Source organism: Panicum virgatum, chromosome 5K (assembly GCF_016808335.1).
Source record: "Panicum virgatum strain AP13 chromosome 5K, P.virgatum_v5, whole genome shotgun sequence".
Classification (NCBI taxonomy): Eukaryota; Viridiplantae; Streptophyta; class Magnoliopsida; order Poales; family Poaceae; genus Panicum; species Panicum virgatum.
The window spans coordinates 12172966-12200082 of NC_053140.1; the positions used below are offsets into that span (position 1 = coordinate 12172966).

The window sequence follows — 27117 nt, forward strand, 5'->3', positions numbered from 1 at the left end:
AATGGGTTGTATTAGTTAATGGGGTGGGTCGGGGCGGGTTCTATATAAATGCGGGTTGGGGCGGGTTGGGGTGGGTTGAAATGGATATTTTTTACAAAATAGTATAACTATATATAAATGTGGGTCCCACGTGAGAGCTGGACTATGAAATTAAAACCACGTGTTTATATCAGAAAATTTTATCGAAATTGACTGAAATTTGTTGGAGATGACTCAGTACGACTGGCAGCTATTTTGTGCAAAGCAGTGTGGCTAGAACTACCTGTGTGCCCCACATGAAGAGCCGGACCCTGGAATTAAAACCTCGCGTTCACACTATAAAATTTTATCGAAATTGACTGAAATTTGTTGGAGATGACTCAGTACGACTGGCAGCTATTCTGTGCAAAGCAGCGTGGCTAGAACTACACGTGGGCTCCACATCAAGAGCCGGACCCTAGAATTAAAATCTCGCGTTCACACTATAAAATTTTATCGAAATTGACTGAAATTTATTGGAGATGACTCAGTACGACTGGCAGTTACTCTGTGCAAAGCAGCGTGGCTAGAACTACACGTGGGCTCCACATGAAGAGCCGGACCCTGGAATTAAAACCTCGCGTTCACACTATAAAATTTTATCGAAATTGACTGAAATTTGTTGGAGATGACTCAGTACGACTGGCAGCTACTCTGTGCAAAGCAGCGTGGATAGAACTACACGTGGGCTCCACATCAAGAGCCGGACCCTAGAATTAAAACCTCGCGTTCACACTATAAAATTTTATCGAAATTGACTGAAATTTGTTGGAGGTGACTCAGTACGACTGGCAGTTACTCTGTGCAAAGCAGCGTGGCTAGAACTACACGTGGGCTCCACATCAAGAGCCGGACCCTAGAATTAAAATCTCGCGTTCACATTATAAAATTTTATCGAAATTGACTGAAATTTGTTGGAGATGACTCAGTATGACTGGCAGCTACTCTGTGCAAAATAGCGTGGCTAGAACTATACGTGGGCTCCACATCAAGAGCCGGACCCTGGAATTAAAACCTCGCGTTCACACTATAAAATTTTATCGAAATTGACTGAAATTTTTAGAGATGAGTCAATATGACTGACAGATACTTTGTGCAAAGTAGTGTGGCTAGACATATATGTGGTCCCCACATTAAGTGTAGAACCACTAAATTCTTCTGCATAGTAGAACCCATGGGTTTTTATGGGTTACCCGCTTATAATGGGGCGGGTTGGTTAGAGTTGAGAAATTAATTAATTGGGTTGGGTGGGGTTGGGTATGTAAATATGTTAATTTTGGGTGGGGTTGGGTATGGTGCGGGTTCCAACCCATTAGCAGGGCTATTTAGAATCGAGGGCGCGCCGGCGGGTTGGCGAGGCGCCGAGACGTCGCAGCCCAGCCGAATGACTGAGCGGCGAGGTGGAGCTCGAGGAGTGAGGTGAAGGGTGGAGGCCGGCGGGCGGGCGGAGCGGCAGGCGGAGGGCTCCTCCGGCTCGCGGGAGTCGCCGTGTAGTGGCTTCGATCTGACCGTGCGGGCTTGGGGCCACTGCCTGGTTGGCCGCGCGCACCCCGTCACAGCCTCTACACGCTGGGGTGCCGCGCGAAAGAGGAGCAGAGGGAGCCAGCGATCTCGCTGGGTGAGCCGGGATCAGTAGGCGGAGGGCGCGACGGTGGGCTTGCGAGGCGCCGGGATGTCATGATTAGTCGAAGGCCTCAGCGGTGGGGCGGAGGTCGAGGACGGAGGTGAAGGGTGGAGGTCGGCGGGCGGAGCAGCAGGCGGAGGGCACGGCGGCGGGTTCGCGAGGCGGCGGAGGGTTCGCGAGGCGGCGGAGGGCATAACGGCGGGCTCGTGAGGTAGCGGGACGGCGGGTTGATTTCAGTTAGGCTCGAGGAGTTTTGTGGAAAATATGCAAAGTTTAGTGGACTGCAGGTTTATTTCGATAAAGCTTGAGGGTTTTTTTTGCAAAATGTCCGAGATTCGCACAATCCTGACCATCCGCCCGGCCGATCCGACGGCCGGGAATTTTCAGCGACGTGGCCACGCTCCCCGTGCACCTTTTGGTGCAAGAATCGTATTGAGAAGATTTTCATATTTGTGTTCGAATACGAAGTCGGATACGGAAAGTATTAGTTTTTGTTGAATAAGATTGTAATGGATATCGATATCATAAAAATATAACTTTTGAGCATTCGGATACGGATCGGTTACAGATATTGGATACTCGGAATCGGATACAGACAGATAAAAACCCTTTCAGACCATATCAAATTCGAATACGATCGGAAAATATCCGTACCATCTGCCCACCACCACTCAGTCGACCACTGCACAGACCAGACCCCCACTCCGCACCTCCGCTCGCCAGGCGCCCAGCCCAGGCCGCCACCTGCGCCGCTGCACGCCGCCCGCCGCCCACCTGCAGCTGCAGATCCCCGCCCCGCCGGCCCGCCCCTTCACCCGGCCACGGATGCGCACGCGCCGGGGCGGCCACTCTGCCAGGGGCGGCTACGCCAAGGCCTGACGCCCGCTGATTTGCTGCTGTCTGGTGCCTGCAACAAGCAGTCAGGGGCTCGGGCCTCGGGCAAGACCGCAAGAACAACGGCTACATCAGTGATGACTTAGCCTATGTCATTGTGTATTTGTGTTGTACTGATTGGCCTATTTTCTCTTGTGACTTTAGTTCTAAATGTACTGAAATGCTGCCAAAACTTCATTGTATAACGTTTGCTCTTAGCCTGTGTAATCCTATGTTAGTTATATTCGGTCAATTCGGGTATAACCAAAGACCGAAACGAATTATCTAAAACCGAATTCGTCGGTCTTTATAAATTTAGATGACCGATCGGTTCTTATTTCTAGATGACCGAATTTCCAAGAAACCGAAGAACCGAACCAATCGGTTCTGTCAGACCGAACGGCCGGGCCGATTTGGAAACAAAGGGACAGTGTCCGTTCCACATGTTTGTGACAAGAATCCCTCATGAAAAATGCTATTTTTTTCTTTTTTTTGTTTCACTAGATCGTTGTCCGTGCATTGCTACTGTTAAAAAATCTATTTGTGAGCACTAATCTTCATCATAAAAAATATTCATAACAGTACATGACATATATTTTGCCTCAAGTTGATGCTCGATATACATATACTGAAGTATGGGAACAAATCATGATGCAAATCAATCGGTGCAGATGAATTTTATGTTTTGTTAATGAATCATGGTATAATTAAGATTCAAAGGAAAAAAGTAATGATGCAAAAACTTCTTTTTTCATTATGCAGATACAAAAGTGAAATTACCTCCATCTATTGTAGGAGGTTCACAGTATGTATTTTGTCAACTGTGTCATGAAACGAACTCTAAATAATCCCTTTCAAATTCTTGAGTACAGAATATCTCACCACGAAGGATAACAATAGTAGATGACTCAGGAATGTCACTTAGGCCTCTCGCACAATGGATCTAAATTTGCACAATGGATCTCAATTTGAGAAAGAAGGATCCATAAGAACACCGTGCTTCACAGTCCATACATTAAAAAGTAACAAACAAATATCTTTTTGTTCGAATTACTTACATAATGTCTGGTACCAATTCTTAGATGTAAAACTTGAAGCAAGACTTTCTTGACAGCGGTAGTAAAATAACAGTTGATTCATAGAGATTACCTGCATCAACCACCCAAGAGATAAACATACATAAGCAAACATGACATTTGTAAGAAAGCTTTCTCGAGGATTGACATTCGAAAAGCGGGCAAATAATTAAATATCTCTAGCCCTACGTTCTCTCCCACCTCTCGCTCGAAGATGCGGTTGACCACCATGACGCGGGCATGGTTGACGCGAGGTTCGGCATCGTGAACCTTCCCGAATTTGAAGCAAAGATGGCGGCCCACAACAAGATACTGGGAGTGAGACGCGAGATGTTGCAGCTCAACGGCCCTCTGCAGCAACTCCTGAAGCAGCTCGTCCACTACCACGCCCAGCTCACTCATCTTCTCAGTAAGGACGTGGATACAGAACTTGTCAACCCTGTTGCCCGCGTCGAGCCCTTCCAGATTGCAGAGATGCACGACATGACGGCGAGGTGGGAGGAGGACTTGGAGCGGGCTTGTGCTGCCGCCATGACTGCAAGGCAGAGATTGATCCTTGCTGTCCACCACGCCACCATCCTCGTCGTTTCAGATATGGTTGGTGCAGGCGAGGATTTTCACTACACACTTCTTATGCTTGTGACAAAGTTGCATGAGAGACTGTTTGGTTGACCCCTGCTCAGCAGCCACGTATGCATGATAGCTAGTGGGAGGTTCGCAGGAAGCGTACTGATGTTGCCATTCAACAACTTATGAGATCCTTGAATATGGAGATGAAACCCAAGCAGTTTTTGTTGTTCTCACTTGTCCGGAGCCGGCGTGATCTTGCAGAGTGTGAGGGGAAGTCTTGGCCTCTCTGTAGGATGTCGATCGGAATTTGCAGGATCATATCAGTTATCCAACTCTAATAGGAAATCGAGGTACCTAGATATTACATGTTGTCACTTGCCATATATCAAAATAATAGTTTGTGCAATTTGAACTACCTTATCACACATATAACTAGTTTTTAAGTAGTTGACCTTTGTAGAGCACATTCCAATGATCACAAATCCCAAATCTTAGCAATAGTTGAACTCTACTCATTTACCAATATATAAATTATAAAATATATGTTGCTAGACTACAGCTACATGACATTCAAATTTGGTAGCATGCTTGTCTACATCACATCAAATCTGGTAGAGTAAGTACCCCTAAATCCTCAAATTCTCAAAATATTTCAAAAACAATATTTTTAAAAATCAGTTCCCCTAATTTAACACAACTTCCGAGAAGCGATACCAAAATAGTTTATACCACTTCTTCTGCGGACCCTATGCCCACACTACACGACCAATTCTATATAGGGACACAACTGTTTATTCACCATAACTTAGTACACATAAGATTCATATACTCTTTATACGATTACCCTACTATGATATTACTACGCAATCTTGCATCTCCTACTTAGAGAGTTGAGACCTCTAATGCTATAGTATGTCAAAGGGGAGTTGAGCAACTCTATTTATAGAATCCCACGGCTCATATAGTTTTGCCAAGTGTCAGTTTTCTACACACTTTCTATAAAATATTTAACTTTAAAATTTTTCTCATACTTATCTAACTATATAAATATTAGCTTTTAGAGTACGTATGTCAGAATTAGAATTTAGAATTAGCAGGTAGTCGACAGCCCGAACGGGCACCGCTGGAGCTGGGCGCAGCGCGACGGCATGGGCGGCGAGGTAGTCTCCGTCGGCGGCAGGCCGGCAGCAGCTCCGGTGCGGACTGCATGTTCCTGGTGAATACATACGGCTTCTGCGATCTGCCAGTATCTCGGGTTCTTGTCTTGATTTCTTGCCTTGCAATTTTTCCCCTTTTCTTATGTGCTCGCTGCCAAATTTACTGCATGGCGATGCTGCTGTTTTGTGGCACTTTGACTGATCTGCATGCGTCTGCCTTGTCGATGACGCCTTAGGCCAGTCTCAGTGAGAGTGTCATCGACACATTTATCTAGACTAGAATCTTAAGAAATGTGCCAGTGGAGTGTCATGGTGATGACACTCATCACATTTCATGACACTCCTCTTTTCTCTCTCCTCATACTATTGGTACGTATTAGCAAATTTAATATCCATAACACTCTTATGACACTCCCACTGAGATTAACCTTAATCACAGCTGAAGCCGCCACCGCCTTACCTTCTTTGGAACTAGAGCTTCCGCCCCCGCCCATTGTCAAGCCAATGTCACCTCATCCAAAACGGCCATGAACTGAGTTAATTTGACAGCAAATGAACAATTTTAACCATTGAGTATTGAAAGGTGATTTCCTAGTTAAAAGGTTGAAAACCAAACTTAATCCATTGTTGATGGAATCATAGTTGTAAAATGGGCTTTTTCTTTCTTATAAATTAAAGTTAATTTCGCGGCACAATCTACTCCATCCATTCCAAACCGTAAGATCTTGATTAAGTTTATAGAAACAATATACATAAATGCCCCATCAGGACATATTTTAAGTGGATATATTTGTATTTTTTTCTACAAACCTGATCGAACTGGATAGGTTTGATTTAATAGAAAAATAAAATATCTCATTTTTTGGAACACGACACATACTTATAAATTTTAAGGACTATATATGTGATTACTCCTAAGGGAAGAATTTATATTATATATCCTTGTCCTTTTAACTGCTTGTGTTTACTCTTATGTGAGTAAGCAAAGTCTTGTATGACGTTTGCCTCAAGAGGCTTAGACAACATGGCGTAGAATTATTGGCGCACATAATCTTATCGATGGATCCTACATACACGATCGGTATGGTTTTGCTTTGGGCTGTTTTTTATGTTTGCACAGGCCCACGCACTGTTGAGTCTGGATAAACGAATATTTGTGATCACAAACTTTTTTTCCATTCGTTTAACAATTTGTCTTTTTACAAATATTTATGTAAATAAATAACTAATATACAAGGCGTGCTTAAAAGTGCAAACTAAGCAATTACTACTAAGTTGTTTTTGGAACACGCCCATCTATGCTCGAGTCAAGTGCTCTTAGTTTCTTGGGTATATTATATAAGAACAAATGACACCATTTTTCAGGGTGAATAAGAAAAAGATGAAAAATCAGATGTATGTGCTTTTGCACGTAGATTATTCTCAATTCTTTGGGTGTGACGTTGGTAAATTTTCCTTTCGCTACCTAGGCCTACCCATGCATTACAGAAAATTGAGTAATAGTGATTGGAAAACCATAGAACAAAGGATTGAGAAAAAACTAAGTAGTTGGAAAGCCAAAATGTTAACGGTTGGCGGTCGTCTGGTGTTGATCAACTCTGGTTTTGTCGAGCTTACTATGTTCATGTTGTATTTCTTTGAAATACCAAAAGGGGTGCTAGAGAAAATCGAGTCCTTTAGATCGTATTTCTTTTGGCAAAATGACTAGCATAAGAAGTATAGGCTAGTGAAATGGAAATTTATTTGTCAACTGAAAACACAAGGTGGTCTAGGGGTTCAGGATTTGGAGATACAAAATAAATATTTGCTAAGTAAGTGGTTGTTAAGTTGTGTAATGAAGATGGGATGTGTCAAGAATTGTTGCGTAACAAATATCTCACAAATAGAACCTTAAGTGGTTGTGAGAAAAAAATCAACGGATTCTCACTTTTGGAAAGGCCTTATGAATGTTAAGGACACCGTGTTGTCCTATGGGACATTTAAAATTGGTGATGGTACCCAAACACGATTTTGAGAAGATAAATGGCTAGGACCTATCACACTAAAAGCGAAATTCCCGACTTTGTTCAACATAGTTAGAAGAAAACATGATACTGTAGCTCAAGTTTGCAATTCATCTCCCCTCAATATTTCTTTTAGAAGGAATTTGACAGGAAACAACTTGAGAAATTGGAATAGAATTGTTTCTTCTTTACTTAGAGTTCAACTTACAGGACGGGCGGGATAAACTTATTTGGTCCTTACATTCAACTGGGCAATATTCGGTTAGGTCGTTACACGTTGTTCTAATAAATAATGGTGTTCAGGTGTCACCGGAAATTTGGAAATCTAAAATTCCAGGTAGAATTAAGATTTTCCTATGGTATTTAAAGAGAGGTGTAGTTTTAACTAAGGACAATTTAGCTAAACGCAATTGGCATGGTGATAAGAATTGCTGCTTCTGTCACTTACCTGAAACTATACACCACTTGTTTTTCGAGTGCTCCTATGCTAGATTTCTATGGTGAGCTGTTCAAGTATCTTTTGACATAAACATTCCTACTAACAAAGATGAATTGTTTAGTCAGTGGTTAAGGCCAAACGGTTCTAAAACAAACACTTTATTGCTAGTAGCAGTATTGGCACTAATTTGGGCTATCTGGTTGATAAGAAATGTGGTTATTTTTGAAAAAGCTAGACCCAAAACTTTTTTGCAGGTACTATTCAGGGGCACACATTGGCTACGCCACTGGGCTAGCTTGCAACGTCAGGATGAGCACAAGGACATGTTGGTTCAGGCGTGTCGACACCTTGAAGTATCTGCTTTGGAGTTCTTGGGTTCTAGAGGCTGGTTATCTAGTAGATGTATTGGTCCAGTTTGATCATTTTTTATCTTTTATTGTTTGTCAACCTGCTTGTAAGCCGTTGTGCCTTACAACTTTTTCGTGGTGCTGTGAGTTGAACTTTGTAATAATTGGTCTGATTCTATTTCCATAGATGAAGCCGGATTTTTATCCTTTATCTAAAAAAAATGTGGTTTTGCACGTTCAAATTTGCTTGAAATTTGGCGTCAAAACCTACTAATCGCAGAGACAAAGTGAGTGCTAAGTCACGACGGCATGCAATAAATTTGACTGGAAAAGCTGAGCATGTACCGAAGCGTGCATGAATGGACCAGCAAAATCATCATATCACCTATTACACACTGAATCATCCAAATTTTCTTCAAATAAATACAAACGTGCGAGTTTGGTCAATTAACAATAATCCAAACAGCCCCTTAGCAGGGTTCTGGGATTCGGTCCGAATTGACCTAATTTCACTGAAATTCACCTATCTCGGAAGGGTCCGAACCGAATTTAGTGCTTCAAAATTCGAATATTCTCAAGAATCTAACCGAAAACCAACCAAAATTGATCGAAATTCGCCCTATTCGGTTGGGACCGAATTTTTTTCGAAATTGAATCCCAAAACCTTGCCCCTTAGACACTGCCAGTGACACGATTATATATACATTATCCCAATACTGATATGCCTGAATCTAGCGAAACAACGCGAGGGCTATACACAAGACGAGCGAAAAAAAAGAACTCATCTCTACGCCTACGGCAGCTCGAACCCCACAAACGGCGCCATCGTCGCCCCGGCCGCCACCCCATCGTCTCCGGCACCCGCGTGCTCCCGCAGCAGCCGGCCAACCTCGTACGACACGAACGCGTCGATGCAGGCGTACCGGACCTGCACCGGCGACAGGGACCGGCCCCACTCGCTCCGCGCCACGCCCTTGTCCTTGTCGACGTCCACGCCCATCACCTCGCGCGCCAGGGCCTTGAGCCCCGCCCGCCGGAGCTCCGGCCTGCCCAGCACCTCCGCCGCGGCGGGCGGCAGGTCCACCGGGTTGGCAACGACGAGCCCGCAGTCGTCGTAGAGCCGCTCGACGTCGTTGCCGACCCCGACGGCGGCGAAGATGTGGCCCGGGTCGGCGAGGAACCCGCGCAGGGCGCCGGGGACGTAGTCGGCGCGGGCGATCTGGAAGACGAGGCAGCGGCGGCCCACGCAGAGCTGCAGCACGGCCATCCGGTGCGCGCCGCTCCGGATGACCCGCCACTCGGTGTCCAGGCCGACGAGGAGGCGCCCGCCGCGCTTGCGGACCTCGCGGAGGTAGCGCTTCACGGCGTCGCCGGAGTTGGTGACGGTGGTGCGGATCGGGGGCGAGCCGTCGTCCATGACGACGTCGGTGTCGTACGCGTACGTGTTCCTCATCGCGGAAGCGAAGGGACACGAGCGCGCTTGTCTCTCTCAGGTGTCTCTGCAGTACGACGATGGATCGATCAGCTCGAACGATTCGAGATGATGCTTCTGCTTGTGCGCTGCAGCTTCGATATATAAAGGGCAGGGGAGAAGAGGAGCGGGGGAGTCCGAGTCGGAGTAGGGTCGTCATCGCCTGGGGGATTGGGCTGTAAATCCGCAGCAACCGGAGCTCCAAGTCCGAGCAGGTTTCGGCACACGTATTGGGATTTTAAAAGATCAAACCTCGTAAATTTTGACGAATAGATAATAATTAGACTAGATGCAAAGTTGATGCTGCTTCTACAGACGAACGCACTACGGGACATAGGCGCTTTGCCGAGTGCCCAAAATACTCGGCAAAGCCCCTTATGCATTCAGCAAAGACTTTGCCGAGTGCGGCACTCACCAAAAACACAAGGCAAAAAAAGTGACGGCGAAGCCATCTTTGCTGAGTGCCTTTGAGAAAAGACACTCGGCAAAGATTTGCCATGTGCCAAACCGCCCTCAGCAAAGTAAAGAAAAAATGCAGCGAGTGCTAGACGGAAGGCACTCGGAAAACTAGATGTCCTGCCGAGGGCTAAAGATTTGGCACTCGGCAAAGTGTCTGTGTTTAATATTCAAATTACATCAATTTCAATAGTGTAGTTGTAAAAAAAATTAATATTATCAAATGGACTCAAAAAATGACAAAAAATTAACATAAAACAATCCATCATGACCATTGCCTATACAAAAAGTTTTGGAGTCAAATCTCGACTTAATTGTCACTTTGACGCAAAATTTTAATGAATCATTAACAACTCTCTGAAACTTCTTCGGAGATGCTTCGTCTTGTAACCAACATATGTGACAACTTTTACAAAATCTTCTCAATTTTTTACCACAACATCCACTTATGATATCATGATATCATGACAAATTTCATAATTTTCAGACTTCGTTTGAGTTTTATAGAATTTAAAATCTATTCAGCCACACATTCATGCTCATGTTTCGTGAATAAGATGTTAGAATTTTTCTTTGAATTCTTTGACAATGCCTCAAATTGGACTCAACAACATTAATATCATTTTTCCATTCATTACACTACATTTTGGGGTTCAAATTTGAATTATCCCCAAAATATCCTTTTAATCAAATAAGTTTAACTAAATATAATAAACATAATGAGAAATGTACCAAATTTTAATATGCAGCCTTTTGTATAGTATAATAGCATAGCAAAAAGTTTGGAGGGCAGAAGAGGAAGTTTTTTTATTATTTTGCCGAGAGCCACAAAAGACACTTGGCAAAGGCACCTTAATGCCGAGTGCAAAAACGTTGGCACTCTCCGCAAATACTAACAGCTGTGACGGCCACCTAACGGCGTGCACGGTTTGCCGAGTGTCATCTAGATGGCACTCTGCAAAGAATTGATTCGCTGAGTGTCTGCTTGTCGGAATTCGGTAAAAATGTTGTTCGCCGAGAGTCGACGAGACGGCAAAGAGTCTCTTTGCCTGTGCTCGACAGTGTGCACTCGGCGTATCTATAGTTTCTGGTTGTGATGCACGGACGTAATGTTTTCTTTTTTCACAACAATATAAACTCATTCTGGTTTTGCACACATATAATTCACAATCATATCCACTGCCATCATGAACATGAGTTTATACTGCATCTTTTCAAGTGTCTTCAACCACTTACAAGAGATCGCGTAACAGCACAAACTTGAGGTAGTTCCAGCCTTCCAGCAGAGACATCCATATCGAGGAAAAGAATTTAGCATACACACATCAATATAATGTACCCACGGTTTACAATAAAACTGTAGCAAGAATGCCAGATACGATCTATCCATGTTCCTTTTACTAGGCTGCAGCAACCAAAATTATCCAACTGGATGATATAAAAACAAAACTAGTTACATAGTTTGGGGTTTAATTCCCCTCGACGCCTGCTGCTGTCACTGCTGGTCCTTTACCTACCCAGTGTTTGTATTTTATAAGCAGCATAAACAGAGGATACGACTATACGACACCGAGGACCAAGTAGGTGAAGATCGTGATCCCACTGATTTGGCTAGCGCCCTTCTTCACTTTGCTTTGTGCGTGATCATACTGATTTGGCTAGGGCCCTTCTTCACTTTGCTTTGTGCCACTAGTTTTATAGGCTCTCACCATATTTAGTTTTAAGACTCATCAAGATTTGACAACGTGCATATATGATTTCATCTAGATTAGACTCATTTCATCTTTCTGCTCATTATTAAGTGCCAAGTTCGTTTAAAATGGTGACATGATACTCTATTTAATATGCATGAAACTCTCATAAAACTTTCACTAGAAATAACCTAAAGTTTATTTCCTGGGAGCCTCACCAGTCAAACAACACTTTCCAACCCCCTATCCCTATTTAATTGGGAGAGGGGGAGAAAAAAAAATAAAGGACAATAATGAGAGGCACAAAAATCATTAGTACCTTCTATAAAGACTTATTATTATAACCATACAACCAAACATCTTATTTAGGCTTATAAGAGCATCTCCAATAGGTTCTTTAAATCATTATGAATAGATAAAAAAAGAGAAAAGACGCTAAAACTCGTTTCCATAACCGGTGGCCTTGCTTTCTCATTCGTCATCCCGAAAAACACGGTAGGCATCTTTGCCGCTGCCCCGCCGCTCGCCATCCTCCTTTTTTCCCGCGCGGTCGTCGCCTCCCGCGCGATCCTCTCGTTCCCGCGCGCCTGTGGCCCTCCCGCGCCTCCCTCCCGCGCGCCGGAGGCAGGCGGCGGCGAGCTCGGCACAGACCCCAGCAGCGGCGAGCTTGGCGCGGATCTCGGCGGCCGCGTCAGCTGCTGGCCTACCCTGCCGGTGCTAGGCCGTGTCGCTGGCCCGGTGCGCGCGTCGCGCTACTGGAGGCCGCTACACCCGCACCTGGTACTCGGGCGCCGGCTCCCGGCTCCGCTTGGCTGCCGAGCTGGACGCCTGGACCTCCACCACCTGGCCGCAGGGGTCGCCGTGCGCTGGCCCGCGTGAGGAAGGGATACACACTAGAGAGAGAAAGGAGCCTAGGGAGGAATGGGATGCGCTGGGGCGCCATGGATGTGGAGCTCGGTGGGGCTTGCTTGCTGCTCTGGATCTTGGTGGGGGGGAAGCAGAGGAAGGGGGCGCTGCTGGTGGAGGGGAAGAACTGAGGGAGAGGGAGGCGCCATAGGAGAGGAGGCAGAGAAGGAAGAAGGGGCTGGTGGTGGATGGAAACCGCAGGGAGGAACAGAGGAGATGGTGGAGGTGGCTGCCGCGGGTGGAAGAGAGATGAAGCTCGTCTTGGTCTGGTGGAGAGGGAGTTTGGTAGATTTGGCTAGTCTATTGGTTCCCCAACTCTATGGAGAGCTAATGGTTAGCTAAAAGTGAATATAAATAGTGTGATTTGGAAAATCTGTTGTAGTTGTTCTAAGTCTCTTCATCTGAGAGGCACATAGTTGGTCATGCTCGTCAGTCGTCACTAGTATTATCTTAATTGTCATGATTCTTCCTCTACCACTGCTGCTTGATGTAGGTTCATACAATTACATTTATGGTAGAACAAAACCAAAACATTAGGAGATGTTTAGGGTTTGTTTTGAGTTGTTTATGGTAGCCAGTACGTTTATGCCTACCACGTCGGTCATAGTAGCCTCTTTGGTCCCGGTTGATTTTTGTCACGGGTCTTTAACCCGGGACTAAAGCCCCCCATTTATCCCGTCTTGGCGGTTCTGGTTGGAAAACCGTGACTAAAACCAATTTTCAATTTGGACAAATTAGCCTTTCTATAGTAGTGGGATGGAATACTATATAACAACCCAATTAACAAACTCGATCGACGTCGATGTGCATGCTAGTTCTGCATATTTCAAAAACTCAAATATTTATAAATGATAGCTATATTTACTATTAGCATAGGTTGTGGCAATAAATGGGGTGTTTGGGAGCACTCCACTCCATAAAAAATTACCCAAACACCTCAACCAACTCCACTCCGCTCCACAAAAAACTAGCTCCACTCCACCTTTTTTGTGGAGCTCCTCAAGAGGTACTCCACCAATTCTTGGAGCTGGTAGAGTTGGATAAAATTGCCCACCATACCAACAGTTACACATTCCTCCTATACCGTTTCGTTAAAAATAGATAAAGTCAACAAGACTTCTCCTCACTCGCGCTCCCTCCGCCCGCCCGCCATGGCTCTGCCGTACCACCCTTCATGGCCCCTGTCGCCGCCCAGATCGACACCCTCCATGGCCCCGCCGCCCCAGCAGCCTCCTCCTCCACCGACGCACAGAACCGCCACCCCCATCAATCCCCTTCGCCGCCGCCACCGCCGATAGCCCGGACTCGCTACCGCACATGCCCGCCGCCACCATGGAAGTCCGGCTCTGCTCTGTACGGGTTGCCTCCTCGTGCCCCATCCCCGCAGGCTCGCACCGCCGCTAGAGCTCGCGGTCGGAGCTTGAGGCCGCCGCCACCCTGGCTCGCGCCGGTGTCGGGGCTCGCTGTTGCCGCCGCCATGGGAGTTCATCTCTGCTCTGCACGAGCCGCCTCCCCGTGCCCCACCCCTACAGGCTCGCATTGCCGCCGAAGCTCGCGGTCGCCACCGCCAGGGCTCGCGGCTGTAATATCCCGTAATTTTTACGGAATGTTATATATTCTGAAAATACAAGTTTTCAAAAACTTTTTGTGTGGAAGTGATAATAGCTAGAATAATCTAAGAATGACTTCTTCTCTATCTCAAAATTCCTAGAATTTAAAACCAAATAAATATAAGGACAATATTGTTAGTATGATTTATTTGGATTTTATTTGGAGTTATTGGATCTACCGTGTTTATTTGAACTCAAGTTGAATTTAAATTTCTCTTTGTTTGAAATTATGTGGAAATTTATTTGAATATGGCCATTCAAATAAATTCTAACCTCTAACATCTAACTACCCAACCCAAACCAGCACGAAACCTCATCCCTAACCAGTCCAGCCCGACCACCCCGGCCTGCTAGCAAGCACAGCCCTGCCGGCCCAGTTCGCGAGCGCAGCCCAGCTTCGCTCGGCCTGCCACCACCTGGCCCGCTAATACGGAGTCCAGCCCGACCCTCTTTCCCCACGCGGACGGCCCGTCTCACCAGCCCAGCACCGCACACCGCCCTCACCTTTCCGCTGACAGCCCGGTCCTTCCTGTCAGCCGCACAACCACCCTCCCTGTTCCCCTTTCTTCCCCACGCGGATGACACCGTCCTGCCCCGCCTCTGCTTTTCCCGTCGCCGCGCCCTCACGCCGCGCGCGGGCCTCGCTGTCCCCGCTCCGCGACAAGGCAGGAAAACGGCCTCGCTCTCACACCGCGATGCCCGCCGCGAACCGCGCTGCCCTGTCCCCCTTTTGCTTGCGCGCCAAGCCCCATCGCGGACCGCCTGGATGCGCTCCACATCTCCCACGCCGAGCCCGTTCCATCCGTGCCGCTCCTCGGCGTCCGGGCCCGCCGCGAGCTCTCCACCCTAGCCGCACCGCCTATAAAGCCAGCCTTGGCCGCCACGGAAACCCTAGCTTGGGGAATTTTTCCCCTTCCCAGCCGCCGCCGCCAAGGAGAGAAGAGAAGCAGAGGAAGGGCAAGGAGAGGAGAAGAAGAAGGAGATCCCGATGTCGCCAAGGACGCCACCCGTTTGAGTTCTTCATCACACCGGCGCCCCCGATCGATGACATCGACGTTGCCGCGCTACCTGCACAGCATCGACTCGCCGCGGCCTCGACTCGTCACGGCGCCTCGCCCTGTTCTTTCCTGAGCCGTCGGTAGGCCACCGTCCGTCTTCCACCTCGCCGCCGATGAGCCGTAGCCGCCCTAGGATCCCCTTTGTGTGCCCCGCTCACGAACCCGCAGCCCGCCATCGCCTTCCCTTTTGCGCCGCTGTGTCGCACAGGCTCGGCACGGCCATGCGCGGCCCTGGAACGCCAGGTGCCCGCGCGTGCGAGCGCAACCCGACCAACCCCGTTCCTGGATCGAGCTATGATCGTGCTCTGCTCCCTTGTCCCGTCGTCATCCCTGTCCTCCGCCAGCCACCGCCGTCGTGCCGCTGCGCGAGCCCGTAGAGCCGGTGTCCCGCGCGCGCCACGACCACGCTGCGGCCCTGGATTACCAGGTGTCTGCGCGTGCGCGCTCACCCAGTTCCACCCCCGCTGAGCCCGTTGGCCGCCGCTATCCAAACACCCGCCGCGCCGCGGCCTCCGCCGAGCTGAGCACGCGCGTGCGTGAACACAGACCGCGTCACCCTCGACCTCACCGGACCTCGCCCGAGCCCAGCCTTGCCGTCGCCGCGCCGTTGGCCGTTCCGCTGCCTCTGTTTCCCGCGGCACATGAGCACGCCGAGCCTCGTTCACGCGCACATCGCACGACGTCGCCTCGGCCGTACACGCGCACCCGCGTTCCGTGGCCGTGCCTCGTCCGTGCACCACGTCGACCTCGCCGCCGTTAGCTCGCCGCCGCGCAGCCTGGCCACGCCTTGCTCCGCCACGGTTGCCAATGCTCCCGTGTGATGTCTCGCCGTCGCCACCACGGGCCCAGAACACTAGAGCCCCCCGCGCTTGACCGTGCCCAGCATTGCTGCCTCGCCGTGGCCGCGTCGTGTTGCGCCGCGGGCACACGCACATGCCACGCCATGGGCGCTTTGTCCACACACGTGCACACGCCCTGCGCCTGTGCACGCACGCGCACCACCCAGCCCCGCCATGGCCTAGCTTTGCCCAAGGCGGGGAAGGGCCAAGCTTGTGCTTCCTGACCGCCAGAGCCCCACCATCTCCCGAACCAAAGACGCCCAGACCTGGTTTCACTCCGCGCTGTCGCCGCCGGAGGACGCGCCGCCGTCAACCCACTCTGCTCTATCAAGAAGAACCGCGCGCCACCATCCCGGCCGACCTCGTCAAGCCGTGCCGCCGGAGAAGCCTCGCTGTCGCCGCCCTTCGGCCCAGTCCGCCAGTCCTTGGGAGAAAGAAAGGAAGGGAAGGAAAAGAAGAAAGAGGAGAAGGAGGAGTGGGCCGCCAATGCCCCACGGCCAGTTCGTCGACCCAAAGCCGAAGATGAAGCTAGCCCGCCTAGCTGAGCCGGCCTGCGGAGCCGCGAGCCCAGCAGCCCAAGTCGCCGAGCTGCCATCTGGACCTAGCCGAGCCGAGTAGTTGGGCTTTTGGAGCCGGCCTGCTTTCCCTTTAAGCCCGCTTAATCGTTCACCCTTTCCTTTTTCTTTTCCTTTAACCGGACCTGACACGCGGGCCCACATGTTAGTGTCTCCTGTGAGACTGACCGGTGGGACCCACTGACCGCAGGCCCCGCTGACCTGGCCGTGGACACGTTGACCGTTGACTCGGTCAATGTTGACCAAGTCAACGCTGATGTCATGATGATGTCAGCAGGACACGTGGCACTCTCTGGTGCTGCCATGTGTCACGCTGTGTGTTTTTTTTTTCCGAAAACCTTTTATTAATTCCATAAATTATTTTAAGCTTCAGAAAATCATAATAAATCAACCGAAGCTCCGAAAATTATGAAACCAGTTTCATAATTTTTCTAAAATCATGATCTACGCGTTAGAGTAGGTTTTGTTGTGAGTTGGATCTTATTTGAATAGTTTTGTGCATTTTTGCACTTTGGTCCCTATAGTAATCTGTAATTACAATTAGGTCCTGCTGCTGAAGAGAAGACCGACGACCAGGACTACCAGGAGTCTCAAGAGTTCTACGAGGAGCACCCAGGTTCATGCCCATCTATGATTTGAATTCCTATTTAGGCATTGCTTGCTAGAAATGCTAGTGCTCTACTTGTGTGTATGTGATATAAGCCTGCACGGCCTACTTACTTATCCTATTCCTTGTACCCTATGACTCCTTGATGGATTCTTAAATGCTTTGGCTACTATGTGAGAGATTGGGTATGGGAATGCCATGATATGATAGTCTTGCATGCTTGAGGACCCACTTTGTGAGGAGCCAGAGATAGGGCTTTTAGCGGGGGCAAGCTACTGACCGGGAATGTGTATTGGGCACATTCTGGGGAGCACCTGTGGCGGGTGCGGGAAGATAAGGAGGGGGGATACCTGTTATGGGTGCCCAAGGAGAGACTAGACCTGTTATGGGTGCCTTTGGCGGACCACTGCGGAGGACTGCGAGATGTGCTTGCCCCGGCTTCTTATGGACATATGTGATATCTGTGATTTGTAGGACTTTTCGTGCACACCACTTACCCACTGTGATGGTGGATCCAGTTCGTGCTAGCTATGCGCGTCACCAGACCTGTCAGGACTCAGGAGTAGGGTAGTGCGGGGGAGGCCCGATGCTGGGGGAGCATGGGCGCTTGGTGGAACTTCAGATGGCAGGGGGAGAGCCACACAACTCCAGTGCGCCCCAACCACGAAGGGGTTGCATCCCAACCTGGGGGGACAGGAATGGTGCCGTAGCGGTTAGTCTTGTTTTGGTGCTTCGGAGACAGTTGGAGTAGCTTGCCGGCTGGATTCGGGGCGAGTGGGTACAGGTGTACAACCCCTGCAGGGTGAAATCTATACGTATAGCCGCGTACTCGGATATGTACATTCTCCTACACTTCTGTTACTTCATTTAGAGTAGTAAACCCAGCTTTCTACCTCTCTCTAGTCCACTTTCCCCTGTGTAGTCAGATGAGGTGCAGGGAGAGGGAGTTACTGCACCGACCTGGGATGGGTGAGAGACATGAGTATGGATATGTGTAGATATATAAATACTTGTGCTTGCATAGGAAACCTCAGCCTATCCTTGGCTACTTTTTATATCTTTGCATCCACTTAAAGCTTGCATACGGATGGTGACGTGAACCTATCCCGTCCTTGGGGATAGATTGGCAAGATGCAGGATCCGATCCGGAGTTCGACACCAACAACGACGGATGGTATGATTGAAGACTTAGAAGCCCGTGCTACGCTCAAGTGCTGCCTGTGGAGTTGAAGTTCGAGATGAAGGATGGCCTGAAGACAAGCTACCGCTTCTGTTTTCTGTTTGTTCCATTTAGCCCAATGGGCTTGTAATAAATTCGTACTGCAGATCCTACGGATATTGTAATAATTAAATCCATATTTGAACCTGTTTTAAGTGAGTATGAACTAATTTACTGTCTGAAATGAGTTCTGTATGTGATAGCTACTGATCCAGAGACTATCACGACGATACAGGGATTCGGGTTCTTCTTTCGAAAACCCGAGTCGTTTCAGCGGCCACCGCCGCCCCCGCGGGCTCGCACCGCCGCCGGAGCAAGCGGCCGCTGCCGCCAGGGCCCGTGCCGGCATCGGGGCTCGCTGCCTCCGTGCGCGGGCCTGCCCCCCGGGCTCGCGCCTGGAGCGGCACAGAGAATGAGATGGAGATGGAGGAGAGGAAGAGGAAAGGTGTGGCAGTAGAATTACCTTATGAGGGGCCCGTGTGGAAGTGAGGGGAATTTATATGGGCCGAGATGATCTGCTGGGCTGGCGGGGTGAAAGGAGCTAGGCTGGCCTTTTAAGAGTTGTGGAGTAGAGTCACAGAATATTCAAATAGAATGGATCACAACTAGTGGAATGAGGTGAAGTTGGTAGGGTGGAGTGCTTCTAAACATGACCAAATAACACTAGTAACAAGGAGTTTCTAGTTTAAGTTTCTAGTTTAAGTATTGAAGAACTAATAAAAAGTATATGTTGCATTTATTAGATTGATAAGTATGTTTGGTGTTGATGCCTTTGGCCATTGACTGGAGGGAGTATATGATACAGCGCGCATGATCAGTGCCCAGCTCCGATCCAATCTCATCCCCAGCTACCAACGATGAAGGGCTTGTTTGTTTCCATGACTTTTTTTTAAATCTCTATCACATCAAAAAGAATCTTACTATTTTATAGTATCAAATAAAATCTATTTATAAATATTTTTTGACAGCTGAGTGCTAATTCGCGAGACGAATCTAATGAGCCTAATTAATCCATAATTTGCTACAACGATGCTACAGTAATCATTCGCTAATCATAAATTAATATACCTTATTAGATTCATCTCACAGTTTAGCTCTAGAATTCTGCAGTTATTTTTATAATTAATCTTTATTTAATACTTCTAAATATTAAAATTCTACGTAGTCTAGGGCCTTGTTTGGTTCCGGGACTTTTTTCAGAAGTCCCTATCACATCAAAAGGAATCTTACTATTTTATAGTATTAAATAAAATCTGTTTATAAATGTTTTTTGACAGCTGAGTGCTTTTTCGCTAGACGAATTTAATGAGCCTAATTAATTCATAATTTGCTACAGTGACGCTACAGTAACCATTCGCTAATCATAGATTAAGATATCTCATTAGATTCGTCTCGCAGTTTAGCTCCAGAATTCTACAATTAGTTTTATAATTAATATTTATTTAATACTTCTAAATATAAAAAATTCCTAGGACTTTTTTGAAGTCCCTGTTTCTAAACACCCCTGAGTTACTCCCCAAGATGCTCGGCGTCTTCTCGGTTCTCTTATTGCTCGGGTCGCCATCGATGGTGGTGGGGGCGGCGGAGCCGGCCTCCTCCCTCCCCGTCACCCGGCGCTACGACTCCATCTTCAGCTTTGGCGACTCCTACGCCGACACCGGCAATGACGTCGTCGTCTTCACCAAGCTCTCGCTTGACAACCCACCGGCTCGGCCCCCCTACGGCATGACGTTCTTCGGCCGATCCACAGGCCGCAGCGGAGAAGCTGGGCCTCCCGCTCGTGCCGCCGGCCCTGGCGCGCAGGGGCAGCTTCCGGCGAGGCGCCAACTTCGCCGTGGCGGGCGCCTTCGCCCGCGACGCCGGCCTCTACAGGGACATCCCCGTCGTCGGGCGCTTGGCTCTCAACACCAGCTCCGCCGTGCAGCTGCGGTGGTTCGAGTCGCTCAAGCCGTCGCTGTGCCGCCCCGCGGAGTGCAGGGCCTTCTTCCGCAGGTCGCTCTTTGTCATGGGAGAGCTCGGGGTCAACGATTACAGCTTCTCCTTGTTCGGGAAGAACCTGCCGCAGATCAGATCCTTCGTCCCGGGTGTCGTCAACACCATCTCCTCCGCCACCGAGGTAACAAGAATCGCGAGTCTGGATCACCAACACCGGGGACTGAATTGAACTACCGATCACCAGCACCGAACTGAACCGCAAGTCTGGATCAACAATTCTTGGCAGCGGCTGATTGAGCAGGGGGCGAAAACCGTGGTCGTCCCCGGGATCCCACCGTTGGGGTGCTTACCGCCGAACCTCGCCGTCTTCTCCACCATCGTCGACCCGGCGGCCTACGACTCCCGGACGGGCTGCCTGACAGAGCTCAACGACCTGGCCGCCTCCCACAACTCGCTGCTGCAGGAGGCGCTCGAGAGTGTCCGGACAGCGCACCCAGACGCCAGAGTCGTCTACGCCGATTTCTTCACCCCAATCATTGAGATGGTCGAGGCCCCCGACAAGTTTGGCCAGTCTAGTTATTGCAGTAATTACGACTAGTAGTCCTCTTCTTGATATTTTTGTTATGGGGTGTGTTTCCCACCAAATTTCCAAATTTTCTATCACATCCATCACATCGAAACATTAAATATAACAAATAACTTATGCATAGAGTATTAAATGTAGTTAAATAAAAAACTAATTGCATAATTTTGATGTACGTTGCGAGACGAATCTTTTGAGCCTAGTTAGGTCATGGTAGGACAATATTTACCACAAACAAATAAAAAATGCTACAGTGACTGATGTTGTTTTTTCTCTCCCTTTTCCCCTCGTCTAAACACAGCCATGGAAATGTTAGAAAGAGACGGTAATGTTATTGCAGGGTTCACCAGGGATGTGCTGAGATGCTGCTGCGGCGGAGGTGGCAAGTACAACTTCAAAGCCGGGTGTGGCATGCCAGGGGCGACGGTGGGCCGGGATCCATCAACCTATTTGTTTTGGGATGGCCACCTCACGGAGGCAGCCCACCGCTACATTGCCGACGGCTGGCTTAGTCTCGATTACACGAGAGAGCGAGCAATGCACCATTACTGTAGATACAGTGTTACTGTAGCTACAGTGAAACAGCCAAAAATCAGCCAAGTGCAGCCGAACAGGCAAATAAACCACTGCGAGGGGCAAGCTCTAGCATTCTGATGGGTCACGCGGCTACTACAATATTGTCAAATTGTTGAGAGCGTTGCACTGGCCGGCTGTACATGTAACCTGATTTGTTTCCAATAAATAAGTTCTGACTCCTGAAAGTGGATCAGACTTTCTTATTATTATTATAATTAAATGATAATGGCCCGTGCTAATAGCGTGGCTAATCTGGTTTTAGCTGTCATAATAATAAGTATATAATATTCTCCTTTTTTTCTCTAAGCTGTTTTCTTATTTTTATCGTAGTGGTGGTACATGTACGGGCTCTTTTGAGTTGTTTCTTCTCATGTTGTCTTTCTAATAACCAATGCAATTACATTAATGTGCCATTTTCTTTCTTGCGCCATGAGCAAACCAACTTTATCACTGATGATTAAGATCTTGGCGCACACCTGATCCATGGACATCATAAAATAGACCTAATCACTACTCCAGCGCCCCCTATCACCGCCGGTTCGAAATGAGCATCACCGCCGGTTTGGGGGGCGTTGGATTTAAGTCGTTGGTGATAGGAGAGGTCATCACCGCCGGTTCATAAACCGTTGGTGATGAGTGCTCATCACCGCCGGTTTGTGGATGGAACCGGCGGAGAAGGCCATTTTCCCATCAAAAAAAATATATTCATATAATAATATTGCACCATTTGTACATCATATATAATATATGATTATAGCAGCAAAATTCAATCACATGAGCTCATACATCGAGATTAAATGAAAGAGTTCATACATTAAAATTAAAACAAAGAGTTCATACATTAAGCCTACTTTTGAGCCTCTCTCTGTAGCAAACTTAATAACAAGCTGCCCATTACTCTCTGGTTGGGCACTTGATATGATTGTAAAAATTAACAATGTGACTTATTACATGGAAATTGGACAGAACATACAAGACTTCAAATTTCAGAATACAAGTAAGATACCTAGGTTTTGATCGAGCATCTATAAGTTGATGTGTCTGGGTCTTGATGTTCTCTTTCACCTGAGAAAATCATATATTAGTTGCAATGGAATGTGCAGAAAGAGTTTAGGGAGTCGCAAAGAAAAACAATAAGCAGGTTTGGGACCCTTTCAACACTGACCTGATCATGGCTCCAAATAAGATGGGTCTGCAACTTTGCTTCAAATGTGAATGGACCAACCTGGAGAAATATATGGAGGTTATGTATACTGAAAATTGGGATTAAATGGCCATATGGGAAGAGCTGCTAATCATATCTGTATTGAATTAAGACTCCATAGCTCAAGAGAAGTATCAAAGACTCTTGCTGTGTGGTTGCAACTTACAATTGAATTACTGCCAAAAGAAACAGGAGAAAAATAAAATAAATTACCGATTGACCCTGGTAAACTTTCTCAATTGCTTCACCAGCAGCACTGGCCTTTAAGATGGCATCACTGGAGGCGCTTGATTCAACATCATACACAGAAACACGCCATTGAGGCAAACCTCCATCTAGCACCCAAACTTTATCATGGCAAGAACTTTGTAATCATGAATGAACAAAATAAGATCCGCATCTCGTTTCGACCACTGCTCATTTGGTCTACAACTATCGCATGAGAATATATGAATAATGCTTTCAAAATCAGATAGTGAACCATTGGAAGAGAGACAAATTTACAGAACAAAGTGTATCTTGTAAATAAACCCCATTGTTATAGCTGAATCTCTGCAAATAACCAATAACCCTGCTGGGTTTATCCCATAATGTCAACCATGCCTGATAATTTTCCCTTAGAAGCAACTTTCAATTATATTTTGAGCACCACCTGTATACACATGAGGTCAGCATCAAAACTCTTGAGTTCTGTTAGAATAGCTTTGGATCGAGATTTCCACCTATTTTGCAAACATGAAAGAGAAACATAAGTCAGGGGCAGGAAAAAGAACCCCAACCTAAGCCCACACCCACCAAGATAGGCAGAATATTTACAAAAGTTTGATCAAGTTTGCTGGGGCATCATCCATGTCACCAAATTCATGTATATTTCAGTATCATTTTGTTCCACTTATGAAGCATAGTTCAAGCATATTTCCATTCCTTCCTTTGTCAGACACCATGATTATGCAGCATTATATTGGAATCATATGTACCATGATTGTATGGAAAAATCCAACACAACAGTACAAACAGCTAGTCACTCAAGAGCTTACTTGAGGCACGCAGATGAAGAATGCGGGAAAAATAAATTCTTAACATAAACCTGCAAAGCAGAGCAAATTATTAGGCGCGAATGGCAACGCACCAGCATCAATCTAAGCCCAAAAGCTAAGCAACATCAGCAAATTATAAACGTGATTTGTTGGCAAATGGAACCATCAGCTCAGGCGCAGCAGAGTGTGAGGGGAGCGAGCTTCTCTCCAGGAGCTGCTGGCGGCGGTGCGGCGCAAGGCGTCGGGCGACGGCCGCGCGGCGTAGGACGGCCGGCAGCACGCGCGGCCCAGCGAGGCGCAGGACGGCGGGCGGCGCCTGGGCGGCGGCGTGTGGCCGGGCGTGGCCAGACACATCAACTTATAGATGCTCCCCACCGCCGCCACGCTGCGCAGCACTGCGCGCCGTCGCGTCCGCATCCCGCGCAGCACGGGAGGAGATGCAGGATCCATGCGCCGCGCGGGACAGGAGGAGAGGAGGGGGCCCGTGGAGGAAGAAGGAAGAGATGGGGAGGGGATGGCCGGAGGGGAGGGGAGGAGGAGACGGGAAAGGGGTTGGGGGTAATTTTGTACTGTATTGGCTCATCACCGCCGGTTCGTAACACGAACCGTTGGTGATGTTTAATATCACCGCCGGTTTGTGTTACAAACCGGCGGTGATGCGCTCGCAGGCCACCACCAACGATTCGTACCATGAACCGGCGGTGATAGGCAACATCACTACCGGTTCCAACAGCCACTACGGCCATCTGCTCTGGACCCGGCGGTGATACCTCATCACCGCCGGTTCGTGTTGAACCGGCGGTGATAACCCGTTTGCGATGACCAATTCTCTAGTAGTGAATGATCTTTTATATTCTTCTACTCCTTTCTAGCATATTTAGCTCTTCGGATATATCATGAATTGGACCAACTTCATATTCTCTCACTATCTTTCTTTATAACTTTCAGTCTGGCTTAATTTTGTGTATTTTTTTTAGTTAGGCTCCTGGTGTAATTCTCGGCAACTACACCAATGAACCATCTTCTTTTCCACACTTGAGCAAGTCAATTTTCTCGCTAGTCATCACAATATCGATGCATGTGTAGTCCATCGGCATTGTGAATTAAACCTCCTCCTTGATGTTCTAAGGGAAATTGTTTTGGCCCTAGACAAATCTAGACCTCTCCACCTTGTTATTCCAATACTCTTTCAGTTATGTTTATGCGTTCTTTTATGCTTTTTTTTTTGTCTCACCTTAACCTTCTTCTATGTGTTGTTGTTCTTGTCTTCTTGGTATGGTTCCTCTCAACATCATGCACCTGCTACTCCATGTTGATTTGTAGACTATCCGCGTTCCCACTCATCATGGTGGGCTTCGGATGCATATCCATTGTGATGCTCATATCCTTTTATTTCATCATTCGGCCTTAACTTGATGCTAAAAATTGATCTTATAATGCTTTCATATTTTAATCCTAATTTAGCTTAAATTAATCATATTTTATAGTCCCTTTATTCAAATTTTGGAGGATAATGCATTTCAGAGATAATATGACATCCCTAGTATGACTATTCCATAGCTATTATTCGTGAGAGGGAAGTGGTTCTCATTGTATAAACATAAGCACTCAACTACATCATACCACAATGTAATACCATTATTATGTCACAATTTATTTAGTGTACATTAGTAGTTACTAGCATATTGCTCGTGCATTGCTACTGGTAATTTAAATTTTACCAACACCTACATGACACAACCAATTTGTTGATAGAAAATCCATGTACAACCCATATCGTGACCGCGGGAGGTATGAATTGTCCATTTTTCTATTAGGATCAATTTGTCCAGGTTCTGACTAAGATCTCAATTGATTTATCTAGATTCTGATTAGAATTCTGATTGACTGACTGTGAAATTATTGCTTGCTTTATAGGAATATAATAGTTATATAATTTCTCCATGATCAAGTATATAAGTCTGAAACTATAATTACATTATCGCTTAAAAGGTATAGACTTTAGTAACTGAACATGATTGATTAAGTATTGTATAAATTTATTACATCACAATTTACTTTCATATGTAACATCTCTTTCCTTCATGATTTATCTCCTTAAGTTCATGCATAGATGAAGATATATAATCTTCCAACCATTGCACCTTTTCCCCATCACGTAATTCGCTTCCAAGTATCAATTGAGACTAAAATATCACTTCTCACTATTTTTCTTTTAATTTATTTATATATTCATTATTTATATGGTTCATTTATTTCCTTTCAAATTCATGTAGAATAGTACAATTTTTTATTATTTAGTTTCAATTAATGTATATATTGATTGTATTTCATGAACTATTTGGATTAACGTAACTGTTAGATTACTACAAAAATCATTGTTGTGTATATTTTTCCTATTAGATTTCAAACCATACTTTTAAATGTAGCGTAAATATACTTATATGGTCCGTTTAGATATGTAATTTGCTTCCAACTCGATAGAAATCAAAATAGCTATTTTTATTTTAAAATTCAATTCTTTCTTAACTATATTCGACACTTTTACTTTGTTATTATTGTTCAAAATCTAGATTTAGATATTTATTATTAATTATATTTGATATGAAATGTTTGTGCACTTATAATTCCTTTTTAACTAAAATTTAAATTTTTATTATTTGTATTTGATCAAAACTATTTATTTAGCTAATTTTCTGTCTAATTTGCTTCCTATTCACTATACAAATCAACTTCTATTTTTTCTATATTTAGTTCTTGAAGTTATCTATTTATTAGTTTATTTGATATGGACTCTTTCATCATTTACTAATTTCCTTATATTTTAAATTTTGAATTTAGCTATTTATGAATCGTCCGATGTGGACTCTTTGGTTAAGTCCTAGGGTCTGCTCGCTTCAGCTAAATCTACAAGCTGCAGCTGCAGAAGTCAGCTGCTCGGCTACGGGCCCAAGCAACAAGTTGGCGTCATTTTTCCTGGTTGCATGGGTGCAGTTGTGGCTGCTAGCTACAGGTGCAGCCGCACTAAGTTGTATCGAACACTCCCCTAATTTTCCTATCTTTTTAATTCTAATCGTATTTGGCATGGACTCTTCGGTCATGTTCTAATTTTTCATAATTTTTAAATTCAAAATTATCTATTTATTAATCATATTTGATATGGACTCTACTTGTTAGTTTGGACCGTTGATCTATATAAAATCCAATGGTATGAATCTTTCTCTTTTTTTAGATTAACTTGGG

General features: G+C 46.5%; 1 protein-coding gene, 1 long non-coding RNA gene and 2 pseudogenes across 2 annotated transcripts; 2 read left to right on the top strand and 2 right to left on the bottom strand.

The window, feature by feature from the left end:
- The first annotated feature begins 3831 nt into the window (after positions 1–3831).
- On the top strand, positions 3832–4499 carry LOC120709698 (annotated as a pseudogene).
- A 4217-nt stretch (positions 4500–8716) lies between these two features.
- Positions 8717–9622, bottom strand: LOC120710523. The gene has a single exon (XM_039996188.1). It carries the CDS (start codon positions 9558–9560, stop codon positions 8901–8903), a length of 660 nt encoding a protein of 219 aa, XP_039852122.1. The 5' UTR covers positions 9561–9622; the 3' UTR covers positions 8717–8900.
- A 10416-nt stretch (positions 9623–20038) lies between these two features.
- On the top strand, positions 20039–21848 carry LOC120706374 (annotated as a pseudogene).
- Positions 21849–22395: 547 nt separating this feature from the next.
- On the bottom strand, positions 22396–24054 carry LOC120710524. Its single transcript, XR_005689919.1, has 3 exons — positions 23875–24054; positions 23051–23559; positions 22396–22858 (listed from the first exon to the last, which is right to left on the bottom strand). It is a non-coding gene; the product is annotated as an uncharacterized LOC120710524 (long non-coding RNA).
- Positions 24055–27117: the final 3063 nt, after the last annotated feature.

Bases quoted from the DNA above. Each gene is read 5' to 3' on its own strand.
- LOC120710523 (XM_039996188.1), bottom strand. From the start codon at position 9,560: ATGAGGAACACGTACGCGTACGACACCGACGTCGTCATGGACGACGGC.